The 15,792-nt window shown below is 41.5% G+C and overlaps 1 protein-coding gene across 5 annotated transcripts in view; it reads left to right on the plus strand.

Moving 5' to 3' along the window:
* The window catches only part of TRAF3 (TNF receptor associated factor 3), a 69,249-nt gene extending 57,492 nt beyond the window's left edge, over positions 1–11,757 (plus strand). For all 5 annotated transcript variants that reach the window (XM_008919484.4, XM_018082213.3, XM_018082214.3 and 2 more), the window contains 2 exons: positions 2,523–2,697; positions 3,940–11,757. In XM_008919484.4, coding sequence (XP_008917732.4) covers positions 2,523–2,697; positions 3,940–4,511 — 747 coding nt within the window. In that variant the 3' untranslated portion in view covers positions 4,512–11,757. The remainder of the gene's footprint in view (positions 1–2,522; positions 2,698–3,939) is intronic.
* The last annotated feature ends 4,035 nt before the right edge of the window (positions 11,758–15,792 follow it).

The raw sequence follows: 15,792 nt of genomic DNA on the forward strand, positions 1-15,792 counted from the left end.
TTCCTCATGACATTTTCTAAATTTTTTTAGTAATAATAGTGCTAAAATTCTGGAAGTTGTTAATCAGAAATACCAAACAAAACCTAGATGAAAATCAACATCAAGAGGAGCCCTTGATGGTTTGCCAGGCATATAACTCAGGATTGATGATCTGGAGAGGTCAGTTGCTAGAATAAAAAGTGCATGCAGAAAATTGATACCTACTTGAAAATTTATGAGTACAGTGTGAGACATCTGTGTGCTTTCTAATGGAATAATTAGAGTGAAAATCTCCACTGCTGCATTAAATTCAGATTTAGTACATCAGTATCTCCCAGTATGAGGGAGGTTGACTCCCTGTAGGGTAAAAAGGTAGAGATGCCACTGCTTTTTAAAAATAAAGTAGAAGTCTTATATCTGAATATATTGTATCTCTTGAATTCTCATTCAAGGTACAGGAGATAAAATATTACACATCTGCCAGAGTGAAGTAGAAGCAGCTAAACCAGAATTGCTTGTGCATGTACAAAGGTAGAACGTTGCACACAGGTGAATGGAGAGAAGTTGGTCCCTAATAACAACTTTTAGTAAACTTCTCCCAAAAGGATAGCTTACAATTCTTCTGATGTAAAAGTGTGTTTATTCATTTTGTTTGATGCTGTAGTAGTGCACAGAGGTTCCAGCTGGAAATCAGAACACCTCTGTGTGAGGCACTGTACAAACCCACAGCCATGTTATTGTTCTTGCCTTGGGGAGATCGTATTTGGTGTGAGTAAAGGGGAAAGATCAGCCTTGGGCATATTTTGAGTTTACTTTTGAATGATAACTGTGAACTAAGGGCCAAATCTTTTGGCTCTGCTCTTACAACATGTGTTTCCTTTTATATATATAGCTAACAGCCCTTCTCTGTTTTATTGTCTGATTATCATCAGCCTGAGTGAGAGGGTGTGCCTGTGTTGGTAGGTGGTGATTAGTATGTACAGGCAAGCTGCTTCATCTATTTATTGGGCCCATACCCCTGCATTTGTGGTTCAGTACACAGCTTTCCTTCACAAAGTCGTAAATCTGTAAGTGAGATATATAACTTGTTTTAAAACACCTACAATAGAAATAAATAGTTAATGTTGAAATTTGCTAGATGACTCAGTAGTTTTGAGACGCTACAAAATAAGACTCCTAGAACCTGGTTTTGCTAGCTGCCTCATCAAATTGACAGCCTTCAATTAATCGTTCTGGACTTTCAGTGTAACTGAAACCACATGATTAAAAGCAAATGGCTAAAAGGGGAAATGAAGGTGGCATGAGGCAGAAGGGTTTTCCCCATCAGTGGGGAACATTGAATCCACTTGGCTAACCAGAAGGCAAATGCAAAATAACTTCATTTTCTTGTTTTGTACTCAACAGCCCCTTAATTTTTTTTAAGAAGTGAAAAATCATTTTAACACATAGTGACACTATATGATGAAAAACTATAAAGTTAGATTTGGAATTTAACTGTAGGTGGTAGCAAAAGTAGTTTCTTGTCTCAAATATTTGTCTTATCATTTGAACTTCACAAGTGATTATGAGGTTCTGGCTAAAATTCCTGCTAGTCCAAATTAGCTGTGATAATGTGAAGTGCTATGTATTTCTTGCATCAGATTTGAGGTAGACTGGGAAATATGTTCTTTATATTTGTAATATACTAAGGTGCTTGCAATACCCCTCTTTCAGAGAATACCGGCCTTTCTGTATATTTTTTTCTTGAGTATTATATTTCATGCCTTTCCAAAACCAACTGGGTTTTTTCCCTTTGTTTTCTTAAAAATACTCAACCAGCAAGCACCTTCAGGATGCATGGCTTATTCAATTTAGGAAGTAAGGGTGGGAATTTTGAAAGTGCTTTTAGGGGGCAGAAGTGGTATAGTTGTGTTTAAACTCTCGAGGGCTTCTGCTATTGTTATGGGCACATAATAACTTAGGCTTTGATGACTAATTTATGTGAGCTTGGAGCTTGCACATGTATGTACTCATGCTCCATGTGTGCAAGAGTAATGATGCTTTCCTGGAGGGGTAAGTTATTTTGCTCACTCACAATGATAAATGTGTGCACATGAGCAGCCATTTGATTCACACCAGGGTATGTTGTGCCCATACTTTGTTGCTTAAATACTCTCACATGAAACCCAAAAGTATCGACCCATAATACCAATATAGAGACATTCAGAATATTGTTCTTACATTGAAAGGTTTAAAAAAAAAAACAAAAACCCCTACCTTAGACAAGAGCACACTAACCTTTCCCTTTTTTAAAATAAATCTGTTGTTAATTCTAATAGTGCTCTAATATTTATACCTGTGCAGCACTAAGTATTTTTTAAATGTTTTATAAGTACATGGACTATTCCTTTAAATTTTCAAGGTTTGTGTTACTAAAATATTTCACTTAAGCAAAACTTGCTTATATTTGGATTGAATCTTATTATCAACGCATAATCCTTTTTTAATGTGAATAAATTAATGTCTTTGCATTATTTTAACTCATACACTATTGCTTTATAAAGCGAGTGATCGACAGCCAAGCAGAGAAACTCAAAGAACTGGACAAAGAAATCCGTCCCTTCCGACAGAACTGGGAGGAGGCCGACAGCATGAAGAGCAGTGTGGAATCCCTCCAGAACAGAGTGACTGAGCTGGAAAGCGTTGATAAAACTGCAGGGCAAGGAGCTCGGAATACAAGTGAGTGCAAGCACAATGGAGTGAAGTACTCAGCAGTGCTGTTGAGAGAAAAATGGTGTCCTTTGAATGGCACTCCCATTGTGGCTTTTATATGGAAACATCAATAATACTGATTCTTCTGATTTTTTTGAGTAGGAGACTGTGTATTTCCTTTGTTGATAGTGTGGCATTGCTTCCATGCTGTTTCTTAGGCTTGATTCTTGTCTTTTATTTTGTTTTATTGACCGTTCTCTTGATTACATTGTTAGTTCATTATAAACAGTTTCTCAATCGATCTTTGACAACTGATAGCTCTCAGCAGCTTCTTTAAATATAGTCTTGGTATATTGACATCTTTTGCTACTCTTCTCCCCCGTGAATGGATCAACAGTATGGTCATCCATCTGAAACCACCCATCCTAATAGCTGCTACAGAGGGGTATTTGGTCCTAGGAAAACAGTGAGATCTGCTTAAGAATAAGGTTACTGATGTGCTTGCTGAATAAAGTAAAAACTAGAGTTTGGCAAGATAGTGTAGATCATATGTAAGTATTTAAATGATTGTGACAAAGACCTTAAAATTTAAGTTGATCTACATAAAATAAACTTGCCTTATGAATTTATCTGCTTCTCAGTATTGTATGTTGGCCAATTTTGCCAGTGTGCAAAGACTAACATTTTCATGTAGGGGAAAAAGGACACAGAAAACAGCCCTCCCTCCAAACTAAATAAATTGCCATATAATACAGAGCTAAGTTTGAATTTTTTGTTCTTTTATGATGAACTTTAGGCATGGTAACAGCACTGCACTTCTGAGACAAGTAGTGCCTGAAAAGCATGTTTTGAGTGATCAGCAGTGCTTCTGAATTTCAGAGGGATTATGTAGGCTGTGTGACTGCTTTCAAGGTCTTGACTGCTAAATAGCAATATGCAGATAATGCTACCAAGTCTCCTCTCAAAAAATGGAAGCCTCAATAGTTATATTGTTTAGTGACCAGAAAAAATTTGTTAAGTGATTTGAATATTTGACTTCTGCATTATTATTATTATTATTAACACCCACATTTGTAAAAATCCCAGTTAACCTAGATGCCAGCCAGCAACCTATTGCCTGTGGAGACGGCTTCATCAGTGGCCAAGTGCAGTTTGGTTCTTGAGGAGGAAAGTGTTTTCATATGCAATAGCAGCGCTGGCAGTTTGATTTTTACAGTCTTTTTAGAAAACAGCGGTTTTCTCACCCCCATCCCTTCTGCTTTCTAACAGGCCTGCTAGAGACACAGCTGAGCAGACACGATCAGATGCTGAGTGTTCATGACATCCGGCTGGCTGACATGGACCTCCGATTCCAAGTTCTAGAAACTGCGAGTTACAACGGAGTGCTGATTTGGAAAATCCGAGATTATAAACGTCGGAAGCAAGAGGCAGTCATGGGGAAGACTCTGTCCTTGTACAGCCAACCCTTTTATACTGGATACTTTGGCTACAAGATGTGTGCCAGAGTTTACCTTAACGGAGATGGCATGGGAAAGGGGACGCACTTGTCTCTGTTCTTTGTCATAATGCGTGGTGAATACGATGCTTTGCTTCCCTGGCCCTTCAAACAGAAAGTGACTCTCATGCTAATGGATCAGGGACCGTCTCGGCGCCACTTAGGAGATGCTTTCAAGCCAGATCCAAACAGCAGCAGTTTCAAGAAGCCAACTGGAGAAATGAACATTGCATCTGGCTGCCCAGTCTTTGTGGCTCAAACTGTTCTAGAGAATGGAACGTATATTAAAGATGATACTATTTTTATTAAAGTCATAGTGGATACATCGGATCTACCAGACCCCTGACATACAATGGGGGAGGCAGATTAAACAGAAGGCAACTCCGTTTGGGGGTTTTGTATCAGTTTGTCTTCAATCAGAGGTCCTAAAGCTCACAGAACCACCTTGTGGAACAGACGGAAGAGTTTGAAGGCATAACTGCATAGGGTCCAATTGCGAAAGTAGCAACACATTAAGAAATCATACCATGGTATATTTTTTAATAGAACTAGCAACACTTGAGCTCTGAAGAATCACTTATCCCTCATGAGGATAATGATTATGGTCAGAGAGGATTTTTTTTAACTTATTAATGATCTAGTCAATTGGAGGTGAAAAGACATATACAGTATGTGCTGAATCAGTTACTGACTTTTATTTCTTTTAAGCTAGAATACAAAAAAACCTTCACACGTGGGCTAGCTGGAAATTGTCAGCATGTTAAAAGAAGAAATGATGAAGTAATGTTGCAATTATGATATTCTTTGAAAAACTGAGGTGCAATCTTGTCTGAAATATAGTATATTGTCTTTTTAAGGCCTCATCTGGTCTCTGTTTTAATAATTACTTTGTCAGAAGATCTTGGAAAAGTATCCATGTCTTCTCAAAAGTATCTGAATCAAAATCATATTTTTATTTAAAGTTCTATTGTTACAGAAAACATTTTATTTTAAAACTGTTGATAGACTGATATTTCTTGGAAGAAAAATAGAAGATATCAAACACTGGTTATCACTTGTGATAGGAAAAAAAAACTATTCAATTCTGTTATTTCTCTTTAGAAATGTAAACCTACAATATATGTCGTAGTTAATGACACTATTTCAAAATTAAGGAAAAATCACTCATGGATGCTGTGCATCATTATCAGATTTATAATTGTTTTCACCCTAAAATAGGGCATTTGTTGAACTTTGGAGTTCTAAACGGAATCCTGTACATTTTTTAAAGTTCTGCCCCATGCTTTCCAATCAAGCTATATATGTTGCACATTATGCTGTCAGCAGTATATAGTATTTTCAGTATTGGGGAGGAGGATTAGTGCTGAAAAAAGCCTCTATGTTTGTTCTGTACTAGCAGCCATTGCTTCAAGACAAACCAGCAATGTCTTAATACAGTGATGGTGGCTTGCATGCATACATGTGCCTTAGATGTGCTGTGCTGCTTATAAACCATAGCTTTTTATTCAGATTAATTCTGATATCTGAAATGGTAGTTTAATTGGACTTCAGGCATAATGTTTAGCCTTGTCTTCAGAGCCCTTAGGTACCTTGCAATGTACAGAACAGAAGCCAAAGCCCGTTCCTTTGGCTTCTGGAGCTTCTATGACTTGGCCATGGTGGAATCCATCTTATTCAGGTGCCAAAACGTTATGCTCAGTGCTCCTATGGAGCTTGGACTAGACAGTCTCCATGGCCACTGTGAAGGCAGGCGACATTTTTCCTCTAATGCCTGTGGTTGTAAGGTGGCATCACTTGAAATGAACCCATCTGAGATCTCTGGGGCTGTGAATATTGATGCTTGTGACAGCTTCTCATAGCAGACAAGCATCCTAATGGGGAATGCACGGGCTTCTTTTTTGTAACAGCCTGAACTGTAGTGGAAAGCATTTGCTTGCCCTGAAACATGCTGATTGCAACCTGCTGTGTTCATCTGCTTCTGTTTAATAGCCTGTGACAAGCGAGTCTAGAGACATAGCCTGACTGTGGTGCTCTTTAAAACCCACAAACTGCTTAAACAGAGCGGACTTGCACCACCATGTTTTCAGCCTTCATGGGCTTAGAAGAAAACATTGCATCTCAGCCTCTACTGTCAGGTCGTATCAGTTTTCTGCTTTTTTGAGGCATAGTCACAATTTTTGTCCAAGGTGCAGTTGAATTCATGCCTTTGTATTTCAGCTTGTCTTTGCCGTTGTCTTTTTTGGCTGTGCCTTCACACACAGTGCCTGCAAGAAGTATTTATGGATATACAATGCATGCTAAGTGGTCTTCATGGGTTTTCCAGGCACCTGCTAGAATACTGCCTGCTGCTGACCGTCCAGGCTGTCAGCAGCAACTCGTCTTCCTTTTCTTGCCTTCCATTGTCCGGGTACTGTACTCCCTTTATGGTACGTAGCTGTCAACAGGTGCAAGCTCAAATATGGAGGCACGTGCTGGCATTTAATTTCTAGCACGGAAGGAAGGAGGATGTTCTGCACAAGAGATAAATATCTATAGATATACCCACACCTATATCTCTAGATATAATTGTATGGCACTTGCAGTTTTATGCAGGCTGCATAAGCAAACCCATCACTTACGCTTTAGGGCGAAGGTTCGCTCAACCTGTGTCATTTTAATAATTGTGAATGTAGGCAGCTGAGCTTTTGTGTTTGTGCATCACAGAATTTTACTGAAAACAGGATTCCCAAGTGGAAATGTCCAAAGGACTCTCCTCCCATTGCTAATGCATGTCTTGTAAACTTAAATGAAACCGTTTGGCCATCTCAAAACAGTTTATATCCTGTTTCGATCTGGGACTTGGAGGAGATTTCTAGTATAAGCAGGGCCCAGAATATTCTGCAGATTTGTGACTACAGTTTCCAACTCCTGTGACAGAATTGCGCTTCTAAATCCAGGCTCTTTAAAAGAGGAGGAAAAAAAGCATTTCCAGCCTTGGTGATTGAAAGAGGACTTTGAAACATGCGAATGTGTAAACCAATAGGGAAGTCTTCCTGAGTCTGCACACAGCCTAAACTAGTAGCTTTAAGAGATCTGAATATCTCGTCTTGGTGGGATATTGACTCAGAAACTTCGTAGAGAAGTTTAAATATGAACACTGCTAACTATCTTAATGCCGATCACTGTAGCAGAAACATCAGTCACTGTTGTATTTCACAGATCTCTATGCTGCTTTCCACATCTCCCAAGTGCCAAAAGCACCAGCTGCCAGAATCTTCAGCTTCACTTGGGCAGCTTTTATAATGCAGTAATGTGCTATCAATATAAAAATATTTTTGCATATATGCTTTTTATCACAGTTAATAAAATGGAGGCCTACTGCACTTATTTTTTAAAACTACATGAAGCTGCCAGAGAATTTCCAGTTTGCCAACCCTGCGTACTGTGAAATCCGGGATCTTGCTACACAAATGTAGACACCGCCTGCTGTGGAATACCTGAAGCCTTGACTGTAACACCCCTTTCTCCGCAGAACTCGTGGGCCATCTCTGTAGAGTTCTTACTGTGTACATAGAAATCGGTTTCCTCTGCTTTCCAGCAAGGAGTATGTAGCATTTTGTGAAAACAAGGCCACTGTATATTCTCTAAGTTGAAAGGAAAAGATACCTGGTGCTTTAGTCAACACTTTAAATTATTTAACTGTTTCTCTCATTGCTGAAATGCCCTTTTATCCTTTTTCTCTTTGTTCTTGACTAAGATATCCAAAGTTTTCTAGGGACTGTCTGTTTAAAGTGATTCATGGGGCAACAACCTGCCCTCATGTATGCTCTTGAATCCTGGCTAACTCCTGGAGTGTGCCATTATTGCAAGGGGGTCTCAGAGTATTTGCATTACTTTGAACAGAGTTTCTTCAATGGAACCCTTTTGTCTTCTGCTTAGTAATTCTTAGCAGCACACAACTGAAGTCTCTTGCTGGTATTCTTTCTCCACCATGATGCTCGAAGTTACATTCTCTAGGGAGATTCCAGTGTGTGACAATCTGTTTGTTGCCCTTTTTGTACACTCTCAGCACAGGGTGAGTGCATCTGTTACCTAGAAAGTCTTGAATTCTAAACAGGATGAAACTATTTGGGTGTTTAAAGACCAACCTGTGATTATGATGCAGCACCATGTCTGCATTACTTCTCCGAACTAATTAATTGGGGTCTTGTTTCAGTTACTGTCTACATGGTACACCTTCAACTGCTGACTTACAATATGCAATGTTGATTTCAGCCATGTACTGTAAATGTTGTTCTTCACAAAGAGAATGTGCAATAGGAAAAGGGAATGGTGGGTAGTATAATTTTGATGGAAAAAACATGCTAGCTTTCTTAAAAATACAAAAAAAAATGAAATGCAGCTTATTTCCTTTTCCTGTGGTGTTTTCTACTTGGAAAAGGAAAGATGAAGATATGTGCCTGTTTCTGTGCCTGGTGAATTTCTCAAATGCAAAGGTAAAAGAGGTTTGTGTTATCTGGAATTTAAGTGCTGAACCCATCTTAGGTTGTGATTGTATTGCTCCTGTTTCCTCAGCTGGCCACAATTATGGCTTGTTGAGATGGAGTTTAAAAGCTACCACCTATTTGTATCTATGTTCCATCACCTGGGATAGGCATTTCACCAATAGTGCAGGGTTTCTGTTGATATTTTGTTTAGTTTTTAAAACACTGGTGCTGTTTGGTCCAAGAGAGAGAAAAGTGTAGGGAGTGACAGAAATGTTGCCTGCACTGTAGAAGAGTGAAAAACGTGACTGCAGTATTGATGCCTTGATATGATTTAACTATGCAAATATACAAATAGGTGAAGGGGGGGAAATTCTTGGGTTGCATACGTAATCTCTTAGTTTTTGCTCTGTAAATTACTTGTATGTGTGTAGGTACATCCATATACACACGGACATGCATGCACATGTATATGCAAAGTCTTTATGTAGAAGTGATGAAACAAAACCCTTTCCTCCAAGTTTTACTTGATCAATTGGTGCAAATGTAACTTGCTGCTGCTAAGGGAGGATCTTGGCTAAGGGCAGACTTTGGTTTCTTATCTTTCAGGTTTGAAGACCTGTATGTAGCAAAAACTGTTTAGCCTTTCTGAAGACCTTGAAATGTAATTAAGGACGTATGTTCTTCCTCATGCTCCGATAATTTGGAGATTCCTGTGTTTTAAACAACCATAGTGATGGGCAACTTTTTAATTGCAAATTTTTTCCTCTAATTTAGAAACAAAAGATGATAAAAAGCAGCTGGACCTCTTCCTGGAATTCCTATTCTGTTCAGTCAATACGTTTATATTCTGGTTGACCTTGAAGTCATAGCTGCTGCAATAAAAATGATTGGTTTGGCAATTTAATCTGTCTGAGAATAGTTTTTAATACTGTGTACAGTCCATAGCAAGTGCTATTTGTCTTTTCTGGAAAAAAGGAAATCAAGGATCAGATGTGAAGTGACTTGTCCAGAGTCACAAAAGGAATCTCCTGGAGCTGGGACTGAATGAGAGGTTTTCCAGGTCCCTAGTGTTATCTCCAAATCACTAGGGTTTACTTTTTTAATACATTTCTCCCTTAAAGGAACCGAAAAACAAGTTGACATACACTGAAGACCCACGTCAGGACAGTAAGGGCTAGAATAAACATACAAGCTGTCATGATTTGGGGTTGTGCATGTGTGGTGGCCCAGACGTGGGTTGCTCTTTGGCAGTGCTTTGACAGCCTGCAGAGTGGAAGGCCAGCACAGCATGTCAGTGTGAATAATAGCAGCAAATGTGTGTCCTGCTCTGTTTGTTCAGAATCACCTAACAAAAGAAGTCTCGTTTGATGCTCCTCTTAACTGAGGAGGGAGAATACCATTTTACAGTGAAGTGGGTTCATCTTTGTTCTACCAGTCAGTGTGTGACTGACCATTTCTTTCTTGTGGGGCTTTCTCCCTTTTTCTGTAAACCAAAATCTAGAGGGCTTAATTGTTCTTTCCTGCCTCTTAATCCAGGCCTTTGCTGAGAAGCACCAGATAGGAAGGTGGTGGAAAACTTGGGACTGTTGATTCAGGGATATCCTCTTAAGATTTAGAAGAGTAGAGATATACAACACATAAGGGATCTGACTATTCCTGTTTCTCTTCTAATTTATGGTCAAGACTGCAGCTTCTGTCTTCCATTTCATGATGTTAGTGTAGATGATGTAGGCTGTGTTTTCTCATTTTTTTCCCCTCCAAGTTAGGATTAGTTCCTTAGGGTTCAAATAAGTTCTAAATTTCACAGAGAAGCACCTGAACCAAAACCTTGGATCCAAACATCCCAGACTTTATGTGGAATTCAAATCTGGATCCCAACTCTGTGGCTTACTAACCTACCCATTTGGGGAAGGGTTTGTTGTCTCTATGTGGTGTTTGTGTTCTTGGTCCTTTGGAACTAAGCTTTTAATTTGGTTGCCAGTTCTGCAAGGACTTTTTAACTTCTTAGGAATGCCGGTGTTCACACGCTCCATTGCTGGCAGTGTGAAGCGTAGTGATAAAATTTGACTCTGTCTAAGGGTTACTGAGATAAACCAGCATTATCATTCGTAAAGGTCATTTTCTTGCGTAGTGTTCCGAGCTTTGTATTTGAATATAGCTCGCACCTGAAAGGACACGTATTCCAACTATGACCTGCATCACTGGCAGAGAGTTGTGTAATCTGTACTTGTGGAATGGGAAGGTACAAGCTTCCATCGTTGCTGATGCATCGTGTAATCCACCTGTTTTGTTTTTCTTATAGCTGTTGTCTGGTTTATACTTTTTTTTTTTTTTCAGTTTTATAGAAACAAATATGGGGACGTTCAGGATTTTTTTCTACAAGGTATAAAACTCCAATGAATTAGTGGTGACTAGAGAGCTGTGAAAAATACCCCATTAGGAGATGATGGGCTAAGTGTAGGTCCATTTCTCTTAGACAAGTAGGATAACCTTTAAGATGCATGGAACAACATAATAATCAGGAAAACTAAAGCTGAAATTTGTTTCCAAGAAATTCTGTAAGAACTATCTATGGAAAAGACATCAATGATTGAGAATAATGTACAAATTAATGTGTTTGAAACTTGTGTATCCATTTCTTTAATCTCATACTCTTCAGTGAACGGTACACTTGTGTTCAGTTTTATGATCAAAAACAAAGACCAAAGAAGGCCAGCCTCATTTGATTGTGTATATTCTGCCTGTCTTAATTATCAATAGCTGTAAGGATACAGTGCAAGTGATCTGGTAACCAGTGGTTCTCGTCCTTTTCTTTTAGGGGGAAAAACAACTTTAAAATGTATAATTTATTGCTCAGCAATAACCATGTTGTTAAAATAATAATAAAAAAAGGAATTAGCAACATGTCTTAATTTCCCAATAGCATTATTATATGTTGTATTTCAGTTTACTGTATATTGTGTTTTTGTATTTATTTGTGTTTGGAGGTCTTGCTATGTCTTTTTGTGTTTAAATGCTAATAAACAAGGACAGTGTGTAAGAGTGTAGAATGCCGAACTCTGAAATGCTAAACTGTGTTATTAAAGGAAAAATAAATAAGTAGGAAATCATATTTTTTAAAAAAAACTGGTGTGTTGAATTTGAATGACTGCTGTTGACTTGCAGATGACCCAGGCTCATCCTTTCTCCTCTGTGAACCCACTGTGCATTGGCTGTTCAGTGCTTTGTGCTTACACACCCAGTAGACCTTTTCTGTGGCGTTTCCTGTCCTCTGCACAGGTAACTTGCCATAACTTCTATCAGAGTCCTATTTTCCAGGCGCTATCTCTGCCTGAATAAACTAGGTGATGGTGTTCATCCTAACATCAGTGTCAAGTGCAAATAGAGTAGAAATAATTGAAATGGCTTTTCATGCATTTGTGGTACACCGGTTTCCCAAAGAGGCGTGGGAGAGTCGAAGCGTGGCTTGAATGTGTGAAGATATAGATTTATTATTTTTTCTTCTCCAGTGTCATTAGTGACTCTTCTCAACTCAGAAACACATTTCAGGTGTGTGTTTGAAATCACAGAACATGATGCAGTCTGTAAAAACAACACACTGTTCTGAAATGAGTGGAGCAACAATATTTCCATCATGTTTCAGATTCAGCCTAGTGATGAAAAAACTCTGATCCCCAGAGGTGGTGTATGAAGCATGTCTCTCCTACTAAGCATCACACTGTCCTTCTGTTTCTTCTTCCCTACAGTCCCTCCTACCCCTTTCTTACTGAAATTTCAATTTCCCTTCTTTTACGTCACTGCAGGGGTAATACTGGTTTTAGCAATGCCGGAATGTCCTGTCTGTGCTCAGAGACAAGACTGCCCTGTCTTGGCAAAAGCTGCTGCTGTGCTGCAGGCACCTGAATGTGACTACGACCTGGCCAGCCCATACTGGTGTTCGCAGCAGGTAGTCTGAAGTGCTGGCCAAGTGCCCTTCCTTGATAAAATGGGGATGCTAGAGAAAAGACAAATGCAGGAAGGTGGGCATGGTGAGAGGAGAAGGTGGCACACCATCCTCATTGCGTGCAGGATGTGCTGAGGTGGCTGTTCCTTTCTGCTGCTAAGAGCAGTCACTACATGACTCTCGGGATGCTCTGGCATCCGCTGCCCTGCTCATCATACTTTCCACTTGTACTCCCACGATTGGCACTCCAGGCTGCGCCACTTGAAGCTCTTCACATCTTGCTGTGGAGCATGAAAGGGCTGTGAACTTCCTTGTTGTCTTAATAAAGCACGTTACTCTTTGGGGAAGAGCAGACTGTGCTATCCCCAGGGCTTCTCCTCCTCCCAAACTGGGAAGTGTGATGCTGCTCAGACATTATGTTTTTGTCATTACATCATTACAGCAGAATAGGCAGGGAGGAAACAAATTGCTTTAAACATGAAGGCAAACAACAATTGTCTCCTCGCCTCCCTGCTCCTCCTCCCCCAGCAAAGAATCATAATTGAAATTACACATGATGCCCTTCCTGGTCTCATCAAGTCCTTATGAAAGGTTTCTTCTTCTCGACAGGTCACAGTAGGTGACTGTCAGCTTTGTGCTGTGCTTTCCCCTGGTGGGCAACACGGTACTTACAGTGACAGGAGCAGAGTGCCAGGACAGTGGGGTGAGCAGCACTCCTGGGATACAGAGGGTGCTGGCAGAAACAAACAGTGCCTGAGCATGGACCTGCTGCTGGGGCCATCTTTTGCAAGAACTGCAGGAGGGGGGTTAAAAATTTTTGGAGAACTTTTCCAGAGCTTCAAGCCTTTGGTTTGCTTGCTGTCCAGTAAGAAGAAGTCAGAGGTTGTCAAAATGCTCAGTCCTGCATATGGACCTATGTCCTGCTCTCTGCCTGCTTCAATGCAACCAAGTCCTGGATCCAGTGATCAAAAAGAGTGGTGAAAGAGATGATTTCCCCCATCCTTCCCCAAAGCCAGTTTTCCATAAGTCAGTTGTGCGGCTCCTTCCTGCGTGCCTGGATTGAGCCCTGGAGGCTGTCACTGTCTAGTAATGCGTCTGGCTTGCCCTTGTTTGGCCCAGAGGTGATAACCTGAGTGTCTTCCTTTGACCCCCCTGGAAAATGTGGCACCTGGGGAGGCTGAGCCCACTCAGATCTCTGCTCCTTCAGGTTGGGTTGCAAACACTGGATCTCAGTGCATGCTCTTGTGTGTCTTGTAGGCTCCCAAAAATGGGGAATGGCCCAAGCTGGGAGCTGAATTCCCACTATCAGGGCTGGTAAATACAGAAGAGACCTCATGAACTGACTTCCACCCACAGGCTGCACCTTGGGTTAAGTGATGTTTGAGCACAGCTGGCGGTGCCAGTTGTTTTGGCAGCGTCGCTGTGCAAGTGGAGGCAGGAGCTCTTTGCAAACATATTTGAATTCTACCAGATATTTCTACCTGGTTGGTGGAAATGGCCTCAGCATGCCCTTTGCCATCAGCCTGCAGGAACATGGGTGAGGCATGAGCCTGTCCCCAGTCATGACCCTTTTAGCAGATGTCCCTGGGGTAGATAGTGATGGCTGATAAGTGGCATTCAAGGATAAAAAGAAATCTCTGCAAGCACACGGTTGGATGGAATGGGCTGGCTCCAGTGTGCAGTGTGGTGTGGGCTCAGGACTGAGAAGCAAACCTGGTTGCTCACATCCCTCCATCCACACAGATCTCACTCCGTAGCTGCTCCTTGAGGCCACTCCTAGCAGAAAGCTCCTTTCCCTGCTTCATGCTACAAGATAAGTGAGTCAGAGTGATAGCTCTGAGATCAAATGTGATCCCCTCCAGTGACTTCTCCTGCCTTCCTGCCCCAAGGGGAAGGTGACTGTGTGGCTGCTGTAGGCCTGTAAGCACTGGCGTGCAGCTCCAAAGAGAGTTTAACTCCACAGATTGACTTGTTATTCACTTTTAGCTCCTGACCAGCCCTGAAACGGGGCCGTGCCTCTCCTGGCAGCACACACAGCTCCTCTGGCACCAGGAATTGGTTCTGGCGGTATAGACTGTGCTGTTGTACACGAGACATTATAATTTTTTTTTTTTTTTAAATTAAAGGAAATCCCACAGGGGGATTTTCTCTGATTGCTGCTAGGGTCTGCCTGCTTTGAGGGCAGCCATGAGATGTAAGAGCTACAGGGGTTGTCACCTGCCAGGGCACTTCTACCCTTTTATTTAGGATTAACTTCACGTTGAAACTTTAAGCACTGTTGTGCTGTGCCAAGGAAATTGGCAGACACTGTGTGCCTGGGTACAGCCTGACCCCTGCACTGGAGGTACCTTCGGCACTGGGGGTTTGGAGTCAGCTTTTGGCATGCCTGTCCTCTCCCCTCTGAGGCCACAGCATGTAATATGGTTATTTTCCACAAAATAATTTTCCCATGCACTTAATGACATTCTGGGGATGGTGCCACTGCTGCTTGGCTGTTTGGAGGGCTGCAGGGAGCGTGTGTGTGTGTGGGGGGGGGTTATCACCCACCTTGGGGACTGGTGCTCACAATCATCACTGCTTAATGCTCAGCTCTGGGCTCCCTTTCCAGGTGCAAAGTGCCTGGGCTGAGGGCTCATACCTTGTTTTGCAGGCTACAACTGTTTTAAGTGGTAAGAAGAGATGCAGCTGTACAACAGGGAAGTTCCAAGAGGTGCCGGATATCCCTGATGGGCTTTAGGAGGTGGCTTTGCAGTCTGGCTAAGGGGAACAGTGTTTCTGGCTTTGATACTCAGTGCTAGGAAGGTCAATATCCACTGTGTGCTGTTTCCCCTCTGTGGTGGTGATGTGCTTGCCCCAGGGGTATTGCAGGCAGCCAGCACTGGGGAGCAGAAGGACCGATGGGCATCAAGAAGTAAAATGTGCTATTTTTGCATTAGGGCAGCTGCTTTAATCTCTGGGGACTGCTTTCTCCTTTTCTTTCATCTTTGTTTCACTCTCCCTGTAAGTGCCTGATGCAAACCTCCCTCCTGTGCAGCCTTCTGTTGTGCCTGCCCTGGTCCTGAGGCACAGTAGCAGCATCTTGGGATGGCAGCAGTGACAAAAGCTGGGATGGAGAGGAGCATGCTCTGACCTTGGGGAGAGACCTGCAGCAAGGGCTGGGTTATTCTGTCCCCTTGCTCACAGCAGTAATGCTGCAGTGAGCAGCTGGCCCCTGTAGC

Source organism: Manacus vitellinus, unplaced genomic scaffold (assembly GCF_001715985.3).
Source record: "Manacus vitellinus isolate BGI_N305 unplaced genomic scaffold, ASM171598v3 scaffold_6_pilon, whole genome shotgun sequence".
Classification (NCBI taxonomy): Eukaryota; Metazoa; Chordata; class Aves; order Passeriformes; family Pipridae; genus Manacus; species Manacus vitellinus.